General features: G+C 50.5%; 1 protein-coding gene across 1 annotated transcript in view; it reads left to right on the top strand.

The window, feature by feature from the left end:
* Positions 1-26770, top strand: part of MSH4 (mutS homolog 4) — a 2042424-nt gene that overhangs the window by 1524767 nt on the left and 490887 nt on the right. Inside the window, exon 14 of the mRNA XM_069233217.1 lies at positions 9213-9337. Coding sequence (XP_069089318.1) covers positions 9213-9337 — 125 coding nt within the window. The remainder of the gene's footprint in view (positions 1-9212; positions 9338-26770) is intronic.

Here is a 26770-nt window from a genome sequence, read left to right as displayed (position 1 = left end):
AGCATGAAAGACACCGTCGACGACCACAGTGAGTACTGCACCTACAACACAGGGGGGGGGGGAGGGAAAAGAGATTGACACACACATGCAACACGCAATACCCCCACCCTCACCCACACCATACACACAAATACATGCAGCCACATTACATATACACCCCCTCACCCCCTGGAAAAACGCAAGGACAAAAGGAAATGATTGTAACGATTGCAATCAATAAAAATCAGTGCAATTTAAAAAATCAGTATATACAAATATGTACACCAACTACACAAGTCAGGATATTAATCAAACATCGTCCATGGATTAGTGTCCCAAAATGGATGGGCAAAGCCCACACAAGATACCTGACTTGAAACAGAGAGAACACTGCAGGGGCATCAGATCGAAATGAAACAGGCACCTCAGGGGGAGGCGGAGGGGGGCACCTCAGCCGGATGAACGCACAACGCCACTGCTCCACGAGGGGGCTCCATGCCCACTGCTGTATCCTGGGGAGTGCAAAGCCACAGTCTCACAAGTCTTTCCAGTGGGTGGTTTGCCCACTTCTCTATCCTGGAGGGTGCAAAGCCACAGTCTCACAAGTCTCTCCAGTGGGTGGTCTGCCCACTGCTCTATCCTGGGAAGTGCAAAGCCACAGTCTCACAAGTCTTTCCAGTGGGTGGTTTGCCCACTGCTCTATCCTGGGGAGTGCAAAGCCACAGTCTCACAAGTGGATACCAGTCTCCACTGGTTCTGGAGGGGGTTTGGTGCCCAGAGTGCTTCAACCTGTCAAGGACTGTGTAAGTGGATGTGATTCTCCACTGGTCCTAGAGGGGTCTTGGTGCCCAGAGTGCTTCATCCTGCCAAGGACTGAGGAAGTGGATGTGATTCTCCACTGATTCTAGAGTGGGCTTGGTGCCCAGAGTGCTTCATCCTGCCAAGGACTGAGGAAGTGGATGTGATTCTCCACTGGTTCTGGAGGGGGCTTGATGCCCAGAGTGCTTCACATGCAGTGTTGCAGGTCCCATTCCCTCACATGGGTGTGTGTGCCACGAGATTGCCTGGGAACAGGTAGCATGATACGCCATGGAGGCAGAGACATACCCCACCCTGCTGTGGCTTCGCCTGCCACCTGCAGGTGCAAACAGTGCTGAGAGTCATGCCTCATGACACAGGGTCCAGGACTTCTCCAGCAGCCTCGGACGGCTGCCCACTGGGTATGATAGCCATGTCAGCTGTGGTAGGCACTGTCTGAGCACATCGCGGGGCTGGTGGCAGTGCTTGCGGCGGTGTCTGTGGCGGAGGTGCTGGCGGTGGTGCATGTGTCTGCACCTGTTTAGGGACACAGCAGGAAGTCTCCTGCAGCCTCGGACGGCTGCCCATTGGGGATGATGCTGGGGACTGTTGCTGAAGCAGCAGACGTGCAGGTGGCGGTGCTGGTGGTGGTGCAGGTGGAGGTGCAGGTGGCGGTGCTGGTGGCAGTGCAGGTTGGTGTAGTGGTTGACAGAAGGGGTGACTCTAGTCCCTCAGTCGGAGCCACCGTGCCCTGTCCTGACCTGCTCTTCGGCTTGTGTCCCTACCCCACGTTGGATGTTGCCGCTGGTGTCTTGCCACTGTCCCCTTTTGGCTTGGAGGATCCCTTGCTTGCTGGTAGGTGTGGCTTCTCCCTCTGGGATGTGGGCTCCTTCTTCACCTTGGCAGGTGGCAGAATGGCCTGCTCCTTGGCCTAGCTAGGTGGCACATTGGCAGCCCTGATGTGTGGCGCACTCGATGAGACCGGAGTTGCTGGCACTACTGTGATTGGGGATTTGGTGGCTGAGGTGCTGGGCTGGGACCCGGGGGGGGAGGTGTAGGGAAGAGGTCAATGTTAGCCAGGAAAAGTTTCTTAGACACACTGGGACGGGAAGATGGAGGGGTTTGGGAGTGGAGGAATAGGTAGTGGTTGTAGGAGGTGTACGTTTGCTGAATTTGGGTGAAGGTGCATGGGCCGGAAGCTGTTGTGAGGTGGATGGCTGTTGGGTGGGTGTGTGCCTGCGATTGTGTACTTTGGGAGGAGGGCTCACAGACACACAGGGAGAGGACACAGGGGATGTGTGAATGGTAGTGGGGGTGATGATTGCACGTGAGCGGTGTGTGGTGATGGGCGTGCTGGTGATGGAGGTAGTGGCTGAGGATGTAGTGCATGCAGGTGTAAGTGGAGAGGAGACAGGGAGGGTGGAGGAGGACGTGGAGGAGGGGGACACAGTGGAGGCGGTGGATGTTGGTGTGTCTGCATGGGGATGGTGCTTGTGTGAGTGCCTGTGGGATGTGTGGTGCTTATGTTTGCCATGTCCACTCTTGTGTGTTGATGAGTGTGCATGCTGGTCTGATGGTGTGCTTGGGATAGGCTGAGGTACAGGGGATTGGGTCTGGGTGGAGGAAGTTGGAGGGGGGAGGCTGGACACAGCGACAATGGCTGCCATCAGTGCTGAGGCCAGAGCCTGAAATACTCTCTGTTGGGCCGCCTGCCCAGAATGAATGCCCTCCAGGTATGCATTTGTTTGTTGCAAATATCTCTCAACACCCTGGATGGCATTCAAAATGGTAGATTGCCCAACAGTGAGAGATCTCAGGAGGTCAATAGCCTCCTCACTGAGGGCAGCAGGGCTGTCTGGGGCAGGGGCTGAGGTGCCTGGGGCAAAGGAGATGCCCACCCTCCTGAGTGAGCGGGCACGGGACACACGACACACGCTGAGGGGCATCTGAAAGGGCGGTGCTGGTAGCTGGGGTGACGGCTGTACCTGTTGATGCGGTGGGCACAGAGGTTAGCACACCACCTCAAGGGAGCTCCCACCACCGCAATAGAGCTCCCATCAGAGGAGGAGTTGCTGTTGCTGGTGTATGCTCCTGTCCCTGTTGTGGAGCTCCCCTCGCCCTCCGTCCCACTGGTGCCTTCAGACTCCGTTACTTCACCCTCCAGGGCCATGTGGGATGCAGCTCCCTCCTGCTCCGGTGCCACTGCTCCTCTGCCAGATGATGCTAATGCACAGGGTGACAAAACAAAAAAGGGGGGGAAAGACAGAAGATACACATGGTCAGTGCATGCAACACCAGTACCATTGGCAGCCACAACACACAGGGACCAGCCCTATGCACTAAGCCATGCACTAACAGTTCTTAGGAAATTCCCATTCCCATGAGGGACGATGTCTAAGCCCATTTACTACACACCTGGAACCCACAGGAGCCTGACTAGTTGTAAATGGCTATTACCACTATTGGGGTTGGAGTGCCACAGAGCCTGCCTAACAAGAGACCTACCCTATCAAGTTCGCCCTCGCCTAGGGGAACCCATAGCCCACTTCCCCCAGCCAGACACCTCGTAAATCACGCAGTCAGCTAAATTAGACTGTACTCACCCCCTTGTGGCTGCTGTGATGCCCTCAAGTGCCCATCCAACTCCGGATAGGCCACCTCCAGGATCTGGTACATCAGGAGGGTCATGGTGCGATGGGCACCTCTTCCACGTTGGGAGGCCATACCCAGCTGGGCCTCCGCCATCTTCTTGTTTCAGCGGCGCAGGTCCTCCCATCTTTTCTGGCAGTGGGTGCTCCGTCTATGGTAGACCACTAGGGTCTGCATGTCCTTGGCGATAGCACGCCAAATACCCTTCTTCTGGTGGGCACTGACCTAGAGGAAAAGTGAAGTTAGAATGGATGTTACGATCCCGTACAGTTCTTCTCACGCATTGCCTAAACACCTCCCACCATGGCCCAGACATACATACACACACACTATCCTCACATGCTGGCCTTCCCTCCCTCCCCCGTCTCTTGCATCCACGACACTCCATACAATCATGTGGCATCCACCATGCTCACAGTGTACTCACCTGTTTGTCTGGAGGACCGTACAGTTGCGTGTATTGGGGGAGGACTCCATCCACCAGTTTCTCCAACTCCTCCGAAGTGAAGGCAGAGGCCCTTTCCCCAGACACTGTAGCCATCGTCGCTTCCAGACACAGGTCACAGCAGCACTTGCAGTGTAGGCCCTCTCCTGTTGAAGGTCAGGTATCAAGTGAGGCAACAGTTAGATAATGGCGGCCACGTCCGCGGCGGTGCGTTCCGTTACCTTTTGGCTCTTAGAACCCATAGGGCCCAATGTTAACCAATGCTGAATTGCACTGCGGTCTTCGACCGCCTACCGCTACGGTATACAACGCCAACGCAGTTACCTCATTTCCCCTTGTCCCACCTTACATGTCAGGCATCTGCCATTTCAGGGGGCCACATGGCAGGCAAAAAAACTGCGTCACACCTATTTAGGCCAGGAATACGGACAGACAAAGGCACATGGCGATTTTGTAACGTTTTTGCAAAAAACACACTGTGATACCTAAGTGTTGTGTGACCCTCTGCTCACTGTTCTCCTCCATAGGGCACATTCGCTGGGGCAGGTGATGAGATGGTGGCATCCTCTGGTATACAGACCCCTGGTGGGCCTGTCGACAATGGAAGAGAGACAGATCATTATCACTTACAGACTTGATCGTGCAACAATCCAGGTACTGTGTGCCAAATTGGAGCCACACCTGATTTCAGATATCTGCCATCCCACAGGAATCCCCCCTCCAGTGCAGGTTCTGTCTGTACACCATTTCCTGCCCAGTGGGTCTTTTCAACAACAGTGGCCATGGCATCAGGGATGTCCCAGCCAATGTTCTCTAATGTGTTGTCCAGAGTATTGTCTACCCTGCTGAAACACATGCGCAGCTAAATCGTTTTCCCTCAAGTGGAGGATTTGCCCACAGTGAAAGGTGATTTTTATGCCCTGGGACATATCTCCAACATCATTGGTGCCATTGATGGTACACATGTGGCACTTGTCCTCCCCCCCCAACAGGAATGAACAGTTGTACAGAAACCGGAAGAGTTACCATTCTATGAATGTTCAGATGGTGTGTTTGGCAGACCAATACATCTCCCATATGAATGCCAAGTATCCGGGCTCAGTGCATGATGCTTACATTTTGAGAAATAGCAGCATCCCTTATGTGATGGGGCAACTCCAGAGGTACTGTGTATGGCTAATAGGTGAGCCTAAAGTCCCCACACAGTTCCATTTGTTGTCTTGGGTATGGGAGATTCCCTAATGTTTGGAGGATGTCTAACTTTTGTCCCTCGATATTTGCAGGTGACTCTGGTTACCCCAACTTGTCATGGCTACTGACCTCAGTGAGGAATCCCAGGAGAAGGGCAGAGGAACGCTACAATGAGGAACATTGGTGAACTAGGAGGATAATAGAGCACACCTTCGGCCTCCTGAAGGCCAGATTCCGGTGCCTCCATCTGACAGGTGGATCTCTATACTATTCACAAAGAAGGTGTGCCAGATAATCGCAGCATGCTGTATGTTGCACAACCTGGCTTTGCGACGCCTGGTGCCTTTTCTTCAGGAAGATGGGCCTGATGCTGGTCTTGTGGCAGCTGTGGAGCCTGTGGACAGTGAAGAAGAGGAGGCAGAAGAAGAAGCTATAGACAACCTAAATAATATCATCATGCAATACTTCCAGTGAGACACAGGTAAGAGGATGGCACTGCTTCACACATCTCATACTACTGTAGGACATAGCATAAATCTGCCTTTTTACCTCTGTGTATGGACCCTGACATGTCACTTTGTCTTTCCATTTTACAGATCTGGGTCCCACTTTGTGCCCTCTGCTATGTTTACTGCTGCCCAACAACTGTGTAACATTGGTGTGTGAACATGAACATTGACATTGCTATATTTCAGAGAGGTTGCAATTATACATTTGTGAAAGTACAGACTGACTCCAGATTGATTTGTGATTCAAGGGTGTTTATTTCTGTGCTAATAAGTGGAGGGGGATGTGCAATGGGCTGGGGTGATGATGGAGGAATGTCCATGGTAGAGTTCAGTTTCTTGGTCTCCCAGGTGCATTGTCCATAGGGGCATAGGAAGTGGAGCAATGGCAGTTTAAGGTGGACAGGGTTATAAAGTGGGACAGAAGGGTGACAGTCAGGAGGGTCTTATTTCCTGGCGGGGTCTTGGCAATGTTCTCTGTCTTGTTCCTGGATCTCAGGGACCGTTTGTGGGGTGGTTCGCCTTCTGCAGGGTGTGGGGTGTTGGTGGCCTGTTGTTCCTGTGGCAGTGCCTCCTGTCCACTAGCGCCGGCGGATGTGGAGGACTGTTCATTGTCCAGGCTAGTGTCAGGGACCCGTTTGTGTCCCACTGTGTCCCTCATGGTGTTGGCCAGGTCTGCCAGCACCCCTGCAATGGTGACCAGGGTGGTGTTAATGGACTTCAAGTCCTCCCTGATCCCAAGGTAGTGTTCCTCCTGCAGCCGCTGGGTCTCCTGAAACTTGGCCAGTACCATGCCCATGGTCTCCTGGGAATGGTGGTATGCTCCCATGATGTTGGAGAGTGCCTCGTGGAGAGTCGGTTCCCTGGGCCTGTCCTCCCCCTGTCGCACAGCAGTCCTTCCAGCTTCCCTGTTATCCTGTACTTCTGTCCCCTGAACTGTGTGCCCACTGCCACTGACCCCAGGTCCCTCAATGAACTTGGGTTGGTGGGTTTGCCTGGGTTCCCTGTAGTGGTGGACACACTGCTGATTGACGTGTCCTGGGGACAGAGGGATGGGCCCGCTGGGTGGGTGCTGTGGTGGTGTTTCCTGAGGGGGAGACTCTGTGGTGGTTTGTGACTGCGTCAGGGGAACCGACTGTCCCGAGGTCCCTGATGGGCCGGGCTGGTCATCTTGATCCAGGCGTGCAGAGCTGCTGTCATCACTGTGGGCCTCTTCTGTGGGGGGACTGGATATGTCTGGCACCTCCTGTCCGGTGATGTTGGGTATGGGTCCTGTTGGGGTGTGGTACCCTCTACTCCTGTGCTTGCCTCATTGTGTTAGCCCTTTTGTGATAGTTGGTTTGGGGGTCTGTGTGGGTTTCTGTACTGGCCATGCTTTGGTGACGGTGGTCCATGCATAGGTGTTGCATGCAGGGCCTTAGTATTGAGATGTGTGGGTTGTGATTGTGGGACATATGGAGTTGATGGAGTGATGGGGGTGAGGGTAGGAGTGGCAGTATGTGATGGCATGCAGATGGGGTGGGGGGATATGGTAGTAAAGATTTCACTTACCAGAGTCCAGTCCTCCTGCTACTCCTGCGAGGCCCTCAGGATGCTTGATCACCAAGAATTGTTCCTCCCATGTTGTTAGTTGTGTGGGAGGAGGTGGGGGTCCACCGCCAGTCCTCTGTACAGCAATCTGGTGTCTGGATACCACAGAACATACCTTCCCCCGTAGGTTGTTCCACCTCTTCCTGATGTCATCCAGTGTTCTTGGATGCTGTCCCACTGTGTTGACCCTGTCGACAACTCTCCGCCATAGCTCCATCTTCCTTGCAATGGATGTCTGCTGCACCTGTGATCCGAATAGCTGTGGCTCTACCCAGATGATTTCCTCCACCATGACCCGGAGCTCCTCCTCTGAAAACCTGGGGTGTCTTTGAGGTGCCATGATGTGGTGTGGGTGATGTGTGAGGTGCTGTCTGTTGTGATGTGTGAGGGGATGTGTTGGTGTGTGTTGAATGAGGTGCGTGGATGTTGTATAAGTGATGGTGTTGTGTGCCTGTGGATGCTGGGTTTGTGTTTGCTATTCTCTCTCTCTGTGCTTCTTCCAAAAATGTCATTGTAAGGGGTTGTGGGTAATATGGGTGTGCGTTTTATATTTGGTTGGCTGTGTGGGTGTGGTCTGTGTATGTGTATCAGGTGTGTGTATTTCGAATTGTCCAATCTGGTTGTGTTTTGTAAGTGTGTGTGTATTTTGAGCACGGCGGTGTGTACCGCCAATGGATTACCACGGTTGAAAGACCTCTGCGTTGATTCGTGGGTCGTGATAGTGTGGGTGTATTCTTGTTGGCGTGACGGTGTAGGATTTTGGTATTGCCAATTTATCACTAACCTTTGGTGTGGCGGACTTGTGTGGGTGTCTGTATTGTGGCGGATTCCAAGCTGTGGGTCATGATACCTGTAGCGGAATTCTGCTGCTGAAATGGTATGTTGGCGGTCTTCAGTACGGCGGAAAGCGGGATTTACCGCCAGGGTTGTGATGAGGGCCATAGTCTGGCACTGGTGGTAGACTATTTGAGAGCAGTTCTGGTACACTTTAATAGGGCGACAGGTTGGGACGTTTACCCCATGAATAGCTAATGTCTTTTAGGGTTCCTCCCAGAGAACCTGAAAAAGAAACTTAGCAGACGTTATACATTATTGGGCCTCACAGTAGCAAGGAGGCGTATTGCAATTAATTGGTTGAGTCGACGTCCCCCAATGAAAGAAGCTTGGTAGAAGGTCCTGGTGGAGTGGGTTGGGGAGGAGAAGACACACCTGAGGAGAACGAGGAAGGACGAGAAAGCACAGGATATCCTAATGGCATTGGCAGCAAGGACTCAGGCGTTGCTGGAGCATACAACTCCGAGCCAAGGTGGCACAGACTGAGTGAGCAGAGGCGAAGTCAAAATTGGTTTTGTAAAATTGACTCACTATATGGCTGTCGAATACAGATGAACTTGCACACAACCTGGATATGCCTTGGGGGGCTGAGTGGGTTGTGACATGTGGTACACTCCATAGAAGCTGGGAGGCGGGAAAGGGAGGGTGTTGATGCACGGGGTTTGTCAGGTTTTGTTGTTGTTAAAAAGTGAAAACGTATGTTTCTGATGTTTAGACATACATTGCAGTGGATTTGAGTGAAGCTCTCCTGACACTATTAAACCAAAATACTGATATAGAAACATTTTAAATAAAAGCTTCTTTAGAGTGCGGTGTACTGAGTGGACTCTAACAAATCCTTGAATTTTGGAAGTACATATTTGTTTTTATATTGTTTCACATGTTCTAGAATCTCCCTAATCTTAGGGAAACATTTCTAAAGCTTGCTAACCTAAAGTAAATACCTTTCTAGAGAAGTAATTTAAAGACAATAATGGTACGATTTAGGGGGTAATCAGGTCTGAATTTGCATGTTATGATGCACATTAGCTGTGGCAGACGTTGACAGTTAGCTGTCATATGAACTTTATATGAAATGATTGTTTTTAATGCATTTTGGCCTTCCTGACAGTGCAAATTTTATTAAGCTATAGTATCAGAACATTTAAATAAGCAAATACAATATTAAATGTGTGTAATTTAAAATAAATATAATTTCCCACGTAATTTTATGTTTGCAGGGTGGTGTGCAAACTACTTAGTGAAATATATGAACACATACACTGCCTCTACAAACTGTCTGACACGGTTTCAATGCTGGATATGCTGCTGTCGTTTGCCCATGCATGCACACTTTCTGACTATGGTAAGTTAAGTTCCAGCCATAATAAAATAAGATTACATTTTAAAGATGTGATTTATTCTGTAATGACGTATAGCCAAATGTTGCTATAAGTATTTCCAAACACTAAATGTAAGAAGCCACAAGTTTAATTTATGAAGCCAAAGGCGAATGCACATTCTCTTTATGTGTCATACGTTTGTGACCAGGTGCTTCCTATACAAATCTGTAGTTCATTTGCTTATTATGGCATCTTTTTATTTGAATCCAGTATTCTTGAAATGCAATTTAGTTCATATTCTGTCTGTATTTTGCATCCTGTTTGCACCAGAGAAATATGGAATTAATGGGCGTAGGCTATGCAGGAGTTATACCGAAGTGTCAGAACCCGTATGTTTGTTTTAGAAACTGATCCAAAAAGAGAAAACAAAAGGCATTTTTACAGAGTTTATAGCCCAAACCTATCGGTTTTGTCAATGTTTGCTCCAGTTGCTTCATGCATCCGTTAGGATGACACGGTCATGAATACGTGTGTAAAACATGGCCCCATTTTCAAAATGGCATCGGTTAGGAAAATAATTATTAATTGAGATGGACGGAAGTCCACCACAAGTAATAAAGTCATTCACCTGTTAGGTCTACTCAAAGTTTCAGTAATTTAAACTTAAGCTGAACCCCTAATAGCTATTACATGGAGTAGACAAGCTTAATTTAAAGAAAGTGTGTTAAACTGAAACAGATTAGCTGCGGTGGATAAGCTTGAAGTGGGAGAGAAATCTTTCTTCAGTCCAGCGAAATTGCACCATCAGCAGATTGGCTTAATTGGTGGTCCTGGTCCTCCTAAGATCTGAAAGTCCAAACATGTCCTAAGACTTACCAAACATGTCCTAAGACTTACCTATTCAATGTTATTAGGAGATGTACAATTAGACATAGCCAAGGATCCCAGGACCTCAGGAACAGCACTTGGAGGTCAGAACACACTAGCAGAGGTCACTGGAAGGGTCCAGTCCTCGTCCAGTTGCTCCGTGTCAGCAGCACACTTCATGGAATAGGTTTCTTGCAGCTTGTTAGGTCCCCATAGGCACCCAGGAAGTAAGCCAACTGACCTGTGAAGTCCACATCATTGTCCTTTCCTCAAGTGGGAACAGGTCCAGTCCTACAGGTCTTCTCACAGGTCCCAAACAGCAGATGCACTCCTTCTCTTCTTCCACAAGTCCAAAGAGTGTTCTGAGGGTATCTTGGGGTGGATAGTGTATGGATGGCACTAGTTAGTGCCTCCGGGTGACACTTGTCTCCTCCTAAGCAATGGGGTAAAAGTCCCCAGTAGTAACCCTACCTACCTTTAAAAAATTTCCTTTTTGCTCCACTGTAAATAATCCCACAGTGCACCTTACTCCTAAAATCCAAAGTGGGAAAACCCTTCCTCCATTGTGCAGAGTCTGTTTGTCCACCGAGAGGTGTGGACAGGAAAATGAAGAGTCCCCTCCTCTGTGGCTACTCAAAACTGTTGTAGGGCTAGCTCCTGTCTGACTGGGTTTGGAGCTAGCCTGGCGAGAGAAACAAAGGACTGCCTTCACCAACTCCCAACTTCACTGTTAAAAGAGCTGGCCCCTTTACAAGTTAATGAAGTTCCTGGGTGTACCCAAAATGGTCTTCCACCAAGGGGAAGAAAAACACCTCCCCACACCCAAGCCGTTGGGTCTGCTCTGGGAACAGTTTTCTCACCTTATTAAGGTTAAGCACTGGGTGAGCAGCCACTCGAGAGCTAATGCAAATTAGCCACCAAGAGCTCCAGGCAGGAAAAAGGTGACTTTCTAAAATTTACTTTTCCTAAATATGTAATAAAAGCTACATTTTCTGTTAGATTGGATGTTTAACAAATATTAAGAATCATGTTTCTCAGCTGGTACAAACTCTGAGTCAAGCTAAATATTTTAATCTCTGCTCTAGCTTCGTCAGAAAGAAAGCCATAACCTTTCACAGTGAAAACAGCTTTTTGGGCCTAGTCAATGCAGGGTCATGCGAACATAACCTATCGATATGTCCCATTTTAAATACTATGGCCCTCATTCTGACCTTGGCGGTCTTTTCGCAAGACCGCTGAGTTACCGCCGCGGTGAAGACCGCCGACCGCGGCGGTGTGCCGCTGTGCGCATTCTGACCGCTGGGAGCGTTCCGCCGGAAAACCGCCAGCAGCCACACTGGCGGTCGGCGGGAAAGTGGAGACTGGTCAACCTCCACCGCCACGCCAGCAGAACACCGCCCACAGAATTACGACCCACATTTCCGTGTGGCGGTCTTCTGTTGGCGGTCTTCTGTTGGCGGTCACGTCCCTATGGCTCCCGTCGCCTCCTGGAGGACCAACGCACAAGGTAAGTTGATCGTCCGTGAGGGGAGGGGGTGGGGGGGTGTTGTGTGATGTGGGCGTGCATGGGGGTGTGCGTGTGGGTGTGTAGAGGGGGTGTGTGAGTGCGTGTATGCGGGCGGGGGGTGCTGCTGTGTCTATGGGTAATGTGTGCTGTTCGGCAGGTGCGCATGTCGGCATGTATGTGTGCGGGTATGTGTCCCCGTTGTGTATGTGTGTGTAGGGGGTGTGTATATGTGCATGTTGGGGGTGTGTGCATGTCGGGGTACATGTATGTGCATGTCGGGGTGGGGGTGGGGAGGGGGTTCGTACCACCTCTGGGGGGTTGCAGGGGGGTGGAGGGTGTGGGGGGAGGACTCGGGTGGGTAGTGGGGGGTGGGGGAGACCCCTATCAGTGCCAGGGAAGGAATTCCCTGGCCCCGATAGTGCTTACCGCCATGGTTCGCACGGCGGTTCCCGCCCGCAAGAAACCGCGGCGGTAGGCAGGGTCATAATACCCTTGGCGGTCTTGGGACGACCGCCGGGCCGGAGTGCGCAAACTCCAGCCCCGCGGTCATGACCGCCGTGGCGGTCGGAGTGGAGAAGTAGCGGTCGGTCGCGGCGGGGACCGCCGCGGTCAGAATGCCATTTTTAATACCGCCGGTCTGTTCGCGGTCCGACCGCCGTCTCTCCGCCGACCGCCAGGGTCAGAATGAGGGCCTATGTATCCTTCTTTGTGGCCTACATAGCAGTGATATTATTATTTAGAAAGGAGATTTTCGTCTCAGTTATTTTGACAGGTCTGACTGCAGTTTTAATGTACAGAAGTCAGACGACAATGCTTGGCCTTAAGCCATGTTTCCTCGTAACACTAGTAGATAGCACAGTAAGCACTGCAGTACACAAGTGACATATACTTTCCATAACATTGTTGTATTTTCTACACCATATACTATCACCTTATAGGAGAGTTAAATATGCCAATCAGGGAATGGCCAATTTCTACATGTTTTTAGGGATCACAACACATATACTGGACACTGTACAGCAGTGCGCCCCAGTGAGCATAGTCTACAAATGAGCAATAAAATTCTGAAAACATGGGGGTGACCACGCAACATGGGGGTGACCATGGGGGTGACCGCAAAAAGGAGAACCTTTTCACAGCAATTTATCCTATTAGTCAGCTCTCTCAGGGTTTATAATAAAACAAAGAGGGTACAGGTCAGCTAATGTGGGCAAGCCAGCTAAAAAGGATGATTGTCCAATTGCCAACCTCTGTTTCCCATGCTCCATAAAGAGATGGGGAGCCTGCTAGGGCTCCACTGGTTGAGTCTCATCTTGTCTCTGCTAGCAGAAGCATTGCTCTGGTGGCTCATCAACCAAAGGGCCAACTAGTTGCAACACTTATTGCCCCACCCTATTTAGCGCTAAGCCACTGACTCTGGATTTCCTTGCCTGCATCTAGCCCAAAAAGCATGGCAGCCACCTTCAATGCATCCCCCTCACCAACAGATTCCCTGTATTCGTAGAAATCCGCACCAGGCAGGTTCTGGTTATTTCAGGATTTTTCCAGCACTAAATGCGCACTGTACTGGGAAGTATGTTAAATATCTGTATGTTGTGCCATTCCACTTCTTTCAAAAGCAGTATTTGGCACTGATCTCTACAGCAAATCTTTGACGCTATTGGGCCCATATTCCAAATAGTGTGCACTGTCCTGTTTCCATTGTGGTGCACCTTCATATTGGTAGGCCGGGTGCAAATAGGGACAGTATGCTCTATTACCGTCACTGTGATGTCCCCAGGGCAGGCTTAAACATGTGGCTGCCTTAGGGCAGCATATTAGTGAAATACAGAGCAGCTGCCTAAAGCAAATGTGATGTCTTTCACTGTGCAGACAGCATTCATCTGCACTTCAAAGGAACACAAATCTCTCTGCAAGTGCATTGAGTGACTGTGTCTGCCTGCAGGGGATGCCTGATGGTTCATGGGCCCCTTTCCCTCATCCAGAGGGCAGCCCTCAGGGGGCACGGTGACGGGGCACCAAACGTTTGTGGCTCACAGCAAGTGTGCTTCCTGGCTGGCTGTTTGCCTATATACCCACATACATAATAGTGTTTCCCTCACTGGCATGGGGTCACGCCCATGTTTAAATGAGGAAGCATGCTCTTAAGGCTGTGCTGGCACTGAATGTGCATATGGCAGGGGATGCCTGATGGTTCATGGGCCCCTTTCCCTCATCCAGAGGGCAGCCCTCAGGGGGCACAGTGACAGGGCACCAAACGTTTGTGGCTCACAGCAAGTGTGCTTCCTGGCTGGCTGTTTGCCTATATACCCACATACATAATAGTGTTTCCCTCACTGGCATGGGGTCACGCCCATGTTTAAATGAGGAAGCATGCTCTTAAGGCTGTGCTGAATGTGCATATGCATTATTAGTGGTACTGAAGGGGCCGCAGAACTGTCTATGGCACCATCTGTAACACTATAGTCTCCCTGGGGTGAAACAACAGGCACATACACCCATTGCACCCCCCCCACCCGGGAACTGTAGATAATATAGCCACAGTTGTTTATCCTGGTACTGGTGACATGTCTCCTCAGGACACAATCTTCTGGCTGTTCTTCCCTCTGGAGTTCTGATCATCATGGCCAAAAGGTCAAACCATTTCACCTTTCTGACAAAGAACAGCTGGAGTAGAGGCCACATCCCTGGAAGCTTCCTTTGGCCGCTGGTAAAGGTTTTGCCTTTAAGCTGTTCTCAATACTCATCTTAGAATACTTAGGTTGCTCTGAGTAAGAAGCTGATGGTAAGAAAGTACCCGACAGCCACTCTGAGTAAAGTCCTGGTACAGTTCCTACAATCACTTGTGCAGCGTTCAGCTACTCTGGTGTTGCTTCCACCATCCCTAGAGCAGCTAAGAGCCAAGAGGGCCAGTTCTCTGCATCAGTCATCCAACTCATCTAGAACCACTGACACTGGTCCAGGTACTGGCTCCAATTGTGGCTGCAATTGAAGCTGCTGGATCGTCAGGGATGGGTAATTGTTCAGTGGATGCCCTTTTTATGCACCATTCCTACAAAGTGCATAAAAGGTAAAACAATGATCTGAACTCCAATCAGGAGTCTTGTACCAAAGGCCAGCTTACCTCTGTTTAATAAAATGCTGTATTGCTGTCATGGCCAAGGCACTTGAGTCACTGTGCATTGCTGCACAGTTGCCTATGCAACAGAATGAGGGCATTTATGCCTTGGTGACCTTAAAAGCTCCCTTACCATGTCTAGTGCTGGCAATAGAACCCTTGGTTTTCAAGCAAGCTAAGGAAATTTTGAAGAAGCCGTTCTCTGAGCATGCCATCTCGAACTCATTGGATATCAGATCCCAGGCTGCCAAGTAACGTATGGTAGTTGTGTCCCAGAGCTCAGGCTCTGGCATCAATGGCAATTTCCTTGAAGGGTAGAACAGCATCCTACCATGTGTATAAGGACATGAATTGGCTAGAGATGCATTTGAAGAAGATACTCCAGTCTGATGGTCACTTCTTGTGGCTGTTCAATGCTGACATCATTAGGTCTGTAGAAATTAAATTAAAGAAACACAGACAGATGTCAAGTTTCATAGGCAGTGTTTATATGTGAGTCACAGGAACATGAGCAAGCTTTCCGCATGTCCAGTTTGAGGAACTTTCACTAGGTCTTTTATACATGAAACCCACAAAGGAGTGTAAATACATATCCAATCATGATACAGAAAAGAATATTTCTCCAACATTATGAACAAATACATGGTGTGTTGCTAACCACAGGAGGCAAGAATTATACAAGCTTTAAGCATACAACCAATCACAGTGCAATAACATCTCATGATACAGGTGTGATACAAGATATCAACAGGTAAGGTGATGTCTACATATTCTGGTGACTGGGATCATCCATTGTGTCAATACAGGGGTTTACACAATAACTGGCCAATGAAATGCAGGCTCTTCGCATTAGCTATATGTGGCCATCAAAATGTCTGACTGTTGCTGGGTGACTGAAGCAATACAAGCCACGTGAGGTGGTTTTGAGCAAGCCTGGCGTTACAAGCTATTCCGCATTGTAAATTAGTTAATCTAAGGTCATCTGACTTCTGGACACATTCACAGGCCTTGTCATTCTTAAATATCACAGGACGTGAACAAGACAAGATGAACCCCACACAAAATAAAACAGGCTTCCACATCCCCTCCTTTGATAATCAATGAAGACATGGTGTTTCTAATTCTAGCATTGCCCCATATCCATCAGTGTTTAGGTCTGGATGTTGTGTCTGGCATATGTTTTTGTTGCTACCTTGGGTAACTATTACAGTTGGCATGTTGCACAATCTTTTGTACTCTTGGTCAGATTTTGCTGACTGTCATGTATACTGCTGTTTGTGGTAGTTTGTGTTGACAAATGTTACACATGGGACATTTTTATCATAAGAAAACCTTGATAGTCATTAGTTACCTGTTGTGTGTGTACTTGGGCAAAAAATCTTTCTTTCAGTGCACTGGAGATCTGGGATGTATAATTGGCCCACTACTTGCTGGTCTATATTTAAACCCAAGAGGAGCTCCTCCTATTAGTAGACCTAAACTGTGAATCCTGCAATACTCTGCTATTGATGACAACTCTGATTAGGCAAATAATGGAACTTTCATGTTGGTGTATTTTCTTCATAGCCATAGTTTGTAAAGGTGAGGTACCATATTACTCTGTAATTTGTTATTTACTAGGTACTGTTGGAGCAGGTGTGCACAACTATAAATGGCATAATACATGTAACTTTCTATCATACTTTATTTTCAGTTCAACATAATCCTTTTCACCAAAACATGTTTGCTAATCTCCTTGATGCCTAGTTGTATTGCCAATCTGGGAAAGAAGATCAAAGTATCAAAGTTTGAAAGTTTCAGGGTCATTTGATGTCCCTATTTTGAAACAAGAGGTATTTGTGTGAAATCTGCAGATGCCATGAGCAGTACAGTAGCACAGAGAAAACCGTTGGTACCCATGGCCATTTCTCCATGTTTCTCGAAGAGGTGTCTGGCATGGTTGTCTCAATTAATTTCAAAAGAAACCCTGTAAGATGATACATTTCCTGTGCCCACTTTGGTGTGTCAGAGGTTCCAGTACTTAATACTCAGGTACTTTACAGTGGATGTTCTAGAGAAGTCTTTCAGCCAGAACTGCAGGTGATGAAGTTTGCGGTTCCCCTGGTCCTTGTTGTTGCTCCAGTGGTGAGGACGCTTTCTTGGTGTTAGAGCTGTGCATCCAGGAGGTCGGTCCCTTTATGGCTGTAGCAGTTGTCAGACCCGTCTCACCAGGACTGGAGGCATCGCTGGCGTTTGGTGTGGGCCTTGACCCAGATCCAATCTCCTGCTTGTTGGTTGTCTCCAGCTAGAGTTGTTTAGTCAGGAAGGGCCTTCAGCACTTGACCGTGAAGGAAACTCAACATGACTGTAAAAGCAGATCACCAGGATACTGACAGCAGATCATCAAACATGTGCATAGGCCGGCGAAAAAGTATTTTGGATGGGCTCAGTTTGGCCACTCTGTCAGGGGTGCTTCTCTTGCCCAATAAAACAATGGGTAGTGCATCAATCCAGGATAGCCCAGTGGATGCGCAAATCTTTCCATTTTCATTTTTAACACACTACTACTGCACTCTACTGTGCCCGCTGCTAGAGAATGATATGCAACAGTTCAGTTTTGCATGATCCCAAGTCCCTTGCACGACTTTTGATCACTTTGGAAAGAAACACTGGTTCATTTTCACAACTCAAGAACTCAAAAATTTGAATTTGGCCACAGTTCTAGTCCACCTAGCATGTCTGTAGTTCATGGCAATTGTTGCAGAAAGTTGGAAAAAAAATCTTATAAAGATGGAGATCCTGCTCCAGTGTTATTAATAGGTCTCTTTGTTTGTGAGGATCTGCATAAATGTCATACTTTGACGGAAACAGCTCAGGTAGATCCCCCACCACCACTTTGCGCACACCTAATCCCACAGTCTATTGTACTAGGTGTTTGGGCTAACTCATAGTAAAAACAGTGGAATCACAAAGCATGGAACTTTAAACATCACTCCTAATGGAAATTGCTTTCAACTACCTGTGATCAGGATGGTAATAGTAAGTGTTCATTCACATATCATTTAATAAAGGCACAGTTATTATCATTACAAACCATACTTGTACTATATTGGGAACTTGTAACTTTACTTGGTGAGGTTGAAGTGGTGCAAACAGGCCGGCTGACAACGCCCTGTTCAGCGGTGCTTGAGTTGGCAGTCTCTGCCCTGTTCAGCGGTGCTTGCCTTATTCAGCGGTGCTTGCCATGGCGGTCTTTGCCCTGTTCAGCGGTGCTTGACTTTGCTGTCTGTGACGTGTTCAGCGGTGCTTGAGTTGGCAGTCTCTGCCCTGTTCAGCGGTGCTTGCCTTGTTCAGCGGTGCTTGCCATGGCGGTCTTTGCCCTATTCAGCGGTGCTTGACTTTGCTGTCTGTGACCTGTTCAGCGGTGCTTGCACTGTTCAGCGGTGCCTGCCATGGAGGTCTTTGCCCTGTTCAGCAGTGCTTGACTTAGCCGTTTCTGACCTGTTCAGTGGTGCGTGCCATGGCGGTGTTTTCCTTGTGCAGCGGTGCCTGCCATGGCGGTCTTTGCCCTGTTCAGCGGTGCCTGCCATGGCGGTCTTTGCCCTGTTCAGCGGTGCTTGACTTAGCCGTTTCTGACCTGTTCAGCGGTGCTTGCCATGGCGGTGTTTTCCTTGTGCAGCGGTGCTTTGCCATGGCGGTCTCTGACCTGTGCATTGGTGTGTGGCATAACGGTCCTTCATTGCCCAGCGGGGCTGTGGCTGCCAGGGCCCTCCTGGGCACTGACTCTGGTGGTGGTCTCCTGACCAGTGACGATACTGTTGCCCTCCTGGGCACCGACTCCGGCGGTGGTCTACTGACCAGTGACGATACTGCTGCCCTCCTGGGCACTGACTCCGGCGGTGGTCTCCTGACCAGTGACGATTGTGCTGGCGGTGGTGTCCCGGCCCTTCTCCGCCGTGCTGCTCCTACCAGACTGTGCAGACTTCTTCTGGATCCTCACCACCTTTGGAGGAGTCCCAGCTGACTCTGCAATCCCCCTGGGACCCTTGTGAGCAGTTTTGCCGCCAGGAGTCTTCACCCTGTCCCGTCGGCCACTTTCCAACTTGAGGTGCTTTACAGGGGGTGGACTGGCAGTGCTTTGGCTCCGTGTCACACTGGCTGCCCTGGTGGCCGGTGCACTCCACACACCTTGAACACGCACCACAGGTCCTGGAGTTTTTTTGGCTGAGGTGCTACTACGGGACTTATGAATTGGAGAGGTGGGGGTGGGGGCAAAGAGGTCAAGGTTGCTGAGGAAGAGTTGCTGACAAAGACTGGGATTGGTAGCTGGAGGGGGTCTGGGAGTGGAGGAAGAGGAGGTGGTTGTAGGAGGTGTAACTTTAGGTGTTTTGGGTGGAGGTGCAGGTACTGGAGACTCTCGTGAGGTGGATGGATGTTGGGTGTGTGGGGGCCCGTGTTTGTGTACTTTGGGAGGGGGCGTCACAGACACACTGGGAGTGGACACAGGGGACGTGTAAATGGTAGTGGGGGTGGTGAGTGCAGGTGAGCGGGGTGTGGTGCTGGGTGTTCTGGTGCGAGTCCTAGTGCCTGTAGATGTAGTGCATGCAGGTGAGAGTGTAGACGACACTGGGAGGGAGGAGGGAGACGACGACGAGGTGGACACAGTGGAGGCAGTGGATGTTGCTGTGTCTGTATGTGGGTGAAGCTTGCGTGAGTGCCTGTGGGTTGTGTGGTGCCTATGTTTGCCTGAGCTACTTGTGTGTGTTGAGGTGTATGCATGCTTGTTTGACGGTGTGCTTGGGATAGGCTGGGGTACAGGGGATTGGGTCTGGGTGGAGGAAGTTGGAGGGGGGAGGTTAGACACATGGACAATGGCTGCCATCAGTGTGCTGAGGCCAGAGATTGCAGGGTTTGATGATGGGCAGCCTGACCAGAATGAATGCCCTCCAGGAATGCATTAGTGTGTTGCAACTCCCTTTCTACACCCTGGATGGCATTCACAATGGTAGACTGCCCAACAGTGAGTGACCTGAGGAGGTCAATGGCCTCCTCACTGAGGGCAGCAGGGGTGACAGGGGCAGGGACTGAGGTGCCTGGGGCAAAGGTGATGCCCACCCTCCTGGGTGAGCGGGCACGGGGCGAACGTTGAGGGGCTGCTGGGAGGGCGGTGCTGGTAGGGGAGGTGGCGGCTGTACCAGTAGAAGTGGGGGGCACAGATGGTGCCGCCACCACAAGGGAGCTCCCATCGGAGGACGAGTCCATGTTGCTGGTTGGTGATCCGGTGCCTGACGTGAAGCTCCCCCCGCCCTCCGTCCCACTGGTGTATTCGGAGTCCGTGGTGTGGCCCTCCATGGCCATGTGGAATGCAGCTCCCTCGTGCTCCAGTGTCACTGTACCTCCGCCTGATGATGCTGATGCACACAAGAACAGGGAGAGCAGAAAAAGGGGGGGGGGGCGACAGAAGAAAGACAGGTTGAGTGCATGGCTTACCGCTACCGTTGGCGGACAATACAGACACAGCAGCCCCCTGCACTACGCCGTGCTCTTGGCCACTACAGATGCAATTCCTGGGATCTGTCCTACATGGCTATGGTGGACATCTGCACACATGGATGCCACAGGGGCATGTATACCTGTACTTGGCCCTCTACTGAGGTGGGGTGGAGTGGCACATGGCCTGCATTACAGAGGGGCCTAGCCTACGTAGGTCGCCCTGGCCTAGGGAAACCCACATCTCTCTTCCCCACCCAGACCCCTCCACTGCGGGCAAAGTCAGCTGAATGAGAGTGTAGTCACCCCCTTGTGTCTGATGTGATGCCCTCAAGCGCCCATCCAACTCAGGGTAGGCCACCGCCAGGATCCTGAACATCAGGGGGGTCATGGTGCGACGGGCACCCCTCCCACGTTGGGAGGCCATCCCCAGCTGAGCCTCCGCCGTCTTCTTGCTACAGCGGCGAATGTCCTCCCATCTTTTCCGGCAGTGGGTGCCCAGTCTCTGGTGGACCTCCAGGGTCCGGACGTCCTTGGCGATGGCATGCCAAATGTCCTTCTTCTGGTGGGTGCTGACCTACATGACATGCACAGGGAAAGAAGAAAAGTCATTACCAACTGCACCGTCGATGTGAGTGGCCCCCATCCCTACCCTTGCCATGTGGCACATGCATTCACAGTCCTTCATGTTCCCTGAACTCTGCCCCCTTCCTTCTTACAACCAGCCTTCTCGACCCAGACATAGCCCATACAACGTGCTCCCTGTGTACTTACCTGTTGGTTTGGAGGACCGTAGAGTAGCGTGTACTGGGGGAGGACCCCGTCCACAAGCTTCTCCAACTCCTGAGCAGTGAAGGCAGGGGCCCTTTCCCCAGACGCAGCAGCCATTGTCTCTTCCAGACCGAGGTCACAGCAGCACTTGCAGTGTAGGTCCTCTCCTGTCGAAGATCAGGTATTGAGTGATTTAACAGATAGAAAATGGCGGTCAAGTCCGCGGCAATGACGTCCGCGGCGGTGCGTATCATCACCGCCGGCGCTCTTCATCATTGGCTCCTGGGACCCATAGGGTCCAATGTTAACCAATGCAGCATTGCGCCGCGGTCTATGACCGCCTACCGCGACGGGGTACAACGCCAGCGCAGATACCTCACATCCCATTGTCCCAGTTTAGAGGTCAGGCAGCCGCCATTTCAGGGGCCCACATGGCTTCATTTACTACTGGGTCACACATACCTAGGCCTACACTCAACACACATACAGGAAGAGTTTTGTGTTTGTTGTCGTGTTCTGTGTATCTGTGGGTACATACCTGGAAATTTGTTGACTCTGTGGTCGCTGTTGTCCTTCCTAGGCACTGTCAGCTTGGACATTTGACAAGATGTCGGAATCCACTGGTGTACCGACCACTGGTGGACCTGTTGACAATGGAGGAGCGACATTTAATCATCACCTACAGGTTTGACCGTGCCACTATCCAGGAACTATGTACCCAGTTGGAGCCAGACCTGAGGTCACCAATCCGCCATCCCTCAGGAATCCCCCCTGACGTGCAGGTGCTGTCAGTGCTTCATTTCCTTGCAAGTGGGTCTCTTCAGACAACAGTGGCCATGGCATCAGGGATGTCCCAGCCTATGTTTTCCAACGTGTTGTCTAGAGTGTTGTCTGCCCTGCTGAAACACGTAAGGAGCTACATCGTTTTCCCTCAGGTGGAAGATTTGGCTACAGTGAAAGGTGACTTCTATGCCCTTGGACATATCCCCAACATCATAGGTGCTATTGATGGAACCCATGTAGCTCTGGTCCCCCCCCACGGGAGTGAACAGGTGTACAGGAACCGGAAAAGTTTCATTCCATGAATGTACAGATAGTATGTTTGGCAGACCAGTACATCTCGCAGGTAAATGCTATGTTCCCTGGCTCTGTGCATGACGCCTACATCCTGCGGAATAGCAGTATCCCGTATGTGATGGGTCAACTCCAGAGGCCCTGTGTGTGGCTATTAGGGGACTCTGGTTACCCCAACCTGTCCTGGCTATTGACCCCAGTGAGGAATCCCAGGACAAGGGCAGAGGAACGCTACAATGAGGCCCATGGGCGGACTAGGAGGGTGATCGAGCGCACTTTCCGCCTCCTGAAGGCCAGGTTCAGGTGCCTCCATATGACAGGTGGTTCCCTATTCTACTCACCGAAGAAGGTGTGCCAGATCATCATCGCCTGCTCGATGCTTCACAATCTTGCTTTGCGACAACAGGTGCCTTTTCTGCAGGAGGATGGTCTAGATACGGTGTTGTGGCAGCTGTGGAGCCTGTGGAGCCTGTGGACAGTGATGAGGAGGAAGCTGAGGAAGAAGACATATTCAACAGGGAGTTACTCATACAGCAATATTTCCAGTGACACACAGGTGAGAACATTTATTTTTTACCATTACATTCACTTTCACACTTCTACGTCTATCATGTCTGTCATTCCATAGCACTATTTGGTCACTGAGTTGTACCTTTCCATTACGGTTTCAAAGGTGTGGTTACCAACGTGTGTCATCTGCTTGCATCCTTCAAGGACTTGTGATGTGTGACATAGGTATGTTGGCTTGACAATTGAAAACGCATTTTGACATTGTCATTGATAAAACAAACTTATCAAATCACAGACTGACTCCAGATTGTTTTGTGGTTCAAGGATGTTTATTTATGTGCTCAAAAATGGAGGGGGGTTGTAAAATGGTGATGGGGGACAGTGGATGAATGTCCATGGCAGAGTCCAGTCTATTGGTCACACAGGTGCACTGCCCATATGGGCTTTGGAAGTGGAGCTGGGGAAGTTAAAGTATGGACAGGGTAACAAAGTGGGACAGTGGGAGGACAATCAGGGTGGTCTCATTTCCTGGCGGGGGTCTTGCCATCTTGCTCTGTCCTGTTCCTGGATCTCAGGGACCGCTTGCGTGGTGGTTGTCCGTCTGCAGGGGGTGGGGTGCTGGTGTGGTGGTCCTGTGGCGGGGCGTCCTGTCCACTAGTGCCGGCAGAGGTGGTGGGCAGTTCATCGTCCAGGCCAGTGTCAGGGGCCCCTTGGAGTGCCACGGTGTCCCTCATGGTCTTTTGTATGTCCTTCAGCACCCCTACGATGGTGCCCAGGGCGGAGCTGATGGTTCTGAGCTCCTCCCTGAACCCCAAATACTGTTCGTCCTGCAGGCGCTGGGTCACCTGAAACTTGTCCAGGACCGTCGCCATCGTCTCCTGGGAGTGGTGGTATGCTCCCATGATGGAGGAGAGGGCCTCGTGGAGAGTGGGTTCCCTTGGCCTGTCTGCCCCCTGTCGCACAGCAGCCCTCCCAGTTCCCCTGTGTTCCTGTGCCTCCGTCCCCTGGACCGTGTGCCCACTACCACTGCCCCCAGGTCCCTGTTGTTGTTGGGGTGGTGGGTTACCCTGGGTTCCCTGTAGTGGTGGACACACCGCTGATTGACGTGTCCTGGGTACTGAGGTATGGGCCCACTGGGTGGGTGCTGTGCTGGTGTTACCAGAGGGTGGAAGGTCAGTGTTGGGCTGTGCCTGTGCAAGGGGAACCGACTGTCCCGAGGCCCACGATGGTCTGGGCTGGTCATCAGGATCCACTAGGGCAGAGCTGCTGTCGTCACTGTGGGCCTCTTCTGTGGGTGGAGTGGAGATGTCTGGACCCTCCGGTGTTGTGACGTTCCTTAGTGGTCCTGCAGGGATATGAGAGCATGATTATTGCATGTGTGTGTGTAATGGTGTGCAATGGGTGGGTGTGCGTGTACCCCAGTGCAAGCATTCCTGTGTGTGGGTTTGTGTGATGATGGTTAGGGGGTTGTTATGGGTATGTGCAGTGAGCATGCTTTGGTGGGTTTGTGTGATGATGTTTAGGGGGTTATTATGGGTATGTGCAGTGAGCATGCTTTGGTGAGGGGTGAGCATGCTTAGTTGTGTCATGCAGGGCTTGGTGTTGGGATGGGTGGTTTGTGTTATTAGTACATTAGTGAGGATTTGGAGTGATGGGGAGGGTGTGAGGGAGGAGGTGTGTGATAGCATGCAGGTAGGGTGGGGGATATGATAGTTAAGATTTGACCTACCAGTGTCCATTCCTCCACCGACTCCTCCGAGGCCCTCAGGATGCATGATGGTCAAGACTTGCTCCTCCCATGTTGTTAGTTGTGGGGGAGGAGGTGGGGGTCCGGCGCCAGTCCGCTGTGCCGCGATGTTGTGCCTGGAGACCACTGAGCACACCTTTCCCCGTAGGTCGTTCCACCTCTTCCTGATGTCCTCCCGATTTCTTGGATGCTGTCCCACAGCGTTGACCCTGTCCACGATTCTGCGCCATAGCTCCATCTTCCTGGCTATGGAGGTGTGCTGCACCTGTGAGCCAAATAGCTGTGGCTCTACCCGTAGGATTTCCTCCACCATGACCCTGAGCTCCTCCTCGGAAAACCAGGGGTGTCTTTGCCATGACATGGGGTGGTGTGGGTGATGTGAAGGGTGGTGTAAGTGTTGATGTGTGTGGTGATGTGTAGTGGTGTGTGGTGTTTTGTGTGTGGAATGTTGTATGGGTGATGGTGTTGTGTGCCTCTGTGTGGTGGGGTTCTCAATTGCTGTGCTCTCTGTCTCTCTGGCCTTCGTTCGTGGATTATAGTCGTAGGGGTTTGTGGGTGATGTGGGTGTGTGTTTTATATTTAACTGGGTGTGTGGGAGTGGTGTTTGTATGTGTGTCAGGTGTGTGTATTTTGAATTGTCCAATGTGGCGGTGTTTTGGAGAAGTGTGTGTATTTTGATTGCGGCGGTGTGTACCTCCAATGGAATACCGCGGTTGAAAGACCGCCACGTGGATTCGTGGGTCGTGATAGCATGGGCGTGTTTCTGTTGGCGTGACGGTGGAGAAATTGTTTTCACCAGTTTAACACTGACCTTTGGTGTGGCGGAGTTGTGTGGGTGTCTGAATTTCGGCGGATTCCGAGATGTGTGTCATAATAGCTGTGGCGGAATTCCGCGGCCGCAGCGGTGTATTGGCGGTCTTCTGCACAGCGGTAAGCGGCTTTTACCGCCAATGTTGTAGTGACCCCCTATATCTCCACCTTCTGCATCTTGTTCTGTTTCTCAATCACAAGACCATTTTTTCTACTTTCTGTCCCTTTCCCAGCTCATCGTTTTCTTTATGTCCCAAAATCCATATTAAACAAGGCTGTCCCCTACTTTAACAATTCCCACACTCCCCACATGCTATCCTGTCTGAATTATACATGCAAGTTTTTTTGTTCGTTTTGTTTCACGCTTGAAGCATTTTTTTAAAAAACGTTATTTCTATTTTCAACAACATAAGCATTGTCATCTATTACTAAGTCAATAAAGTTATAACCACCTTTCACAACAATATAAGGGGAGCTTAACCGGTGAAGAGTCATTGTCTGAGGTTTCAGTCTCTAGTGTGAGCACATAGGGCCTGATTACAACTTTGGAGGAGGTGCTAATCCTTCCCAAAAGTGACGGTAAAGTGACAGATATACCACCAGCCGTATTACGAGTCCATTATATCCTGTAGAACTCGTAATACGGCTGGTGGTATATCTGTCACATTTGGGACGGATTAACACCTCCTCCAAAGTTGTAATCAGGCCCATAGTCTTTCAATGGCTGCCAGGTGTCCTTGGGCCTGGATGTAGGAGGTTGCAATAATGCATATGTTTCGCTGGTGCGGTCACAGAAAATCAAGTCTTGGAGCCATTCTGTTTTAGTGGGGACCCTGTTGCTTTCCCAGCAATTTGTGATTTGCTGTTTGACCAATAATAGTGCCACAGCTACAAAATGTTGTATGTTTATAGGTAGGGGTATGACATATCCCAGCAATACCACCATAGGATCAACAGTGAGCGCCAGCACCATAGAAACGGTGTCTAAAATATGTGACCGATATGTCTGGATAATGGGGCAATTCCATGTGAGATGTGTGAAGTCTGCCTGTGCAGTGTCGTACTTCCGCCATTGATGAGGTCTTGACAGGTCTGTTCTCACAAGGTGTTGTGGTATCATGTATGTGCGGTGTAAGAATTTATAATGCAATAGCTTATATCGGTGGTGGAGAGACACAAGCTTCGACCTAGCACAGCAAAAAATCCAGACCTTGTTGGAGGTAGGTTGACCACGGTCACTTTCCCAGGCTGATCATGCCCCCTTGCCCACCAAGTGGTTTCAGGGCAATGCAAGAGTTGTAGAGTCAGGACACAAGTTGTGAGCTGTCAGCCGATTTGATCACCAGGATGAGGGGAGAACTCATCTGGTGCTTTTGTGTCTGAGTGGAGATGATCACGTAGTATGCCCTGGAGTTGTCTAAGGACAAAACGGTCCATGCATGTGGGGGTTCCTGATTGTGTGAGTGTGTCATGAGTAAGAATGTGTCCCTAAGGAAAGCAGTCTCCCAGTTTGTTTAGTTTGAGTACCTCAACTGTGTGTTGCACTAGCTGTCCCTGTGTCAAGAGCCAAGGGTTATTCCTCA

Source organism: Pleurodeles waltl, chromosome 4_2 (genome assembly GCF_031143425.1).
Source record: "Pleurodeles waltl isolate 20211129_DDA chromosome 4_2, aPleWal1.hap1.20221129, whole genome shotgun sequence".
Classification (NCBI taxonomy): Eukaryota; Metazoa; Chordata; class Amphibia; order Caudata; family Salamandridae; genus Pleurodeles; species Pleurodeles waltl.
Note: the sequence above shows the minus strand (reverse complement) of the source record. Positions and strands in the feature narration are given on the sequence as shown.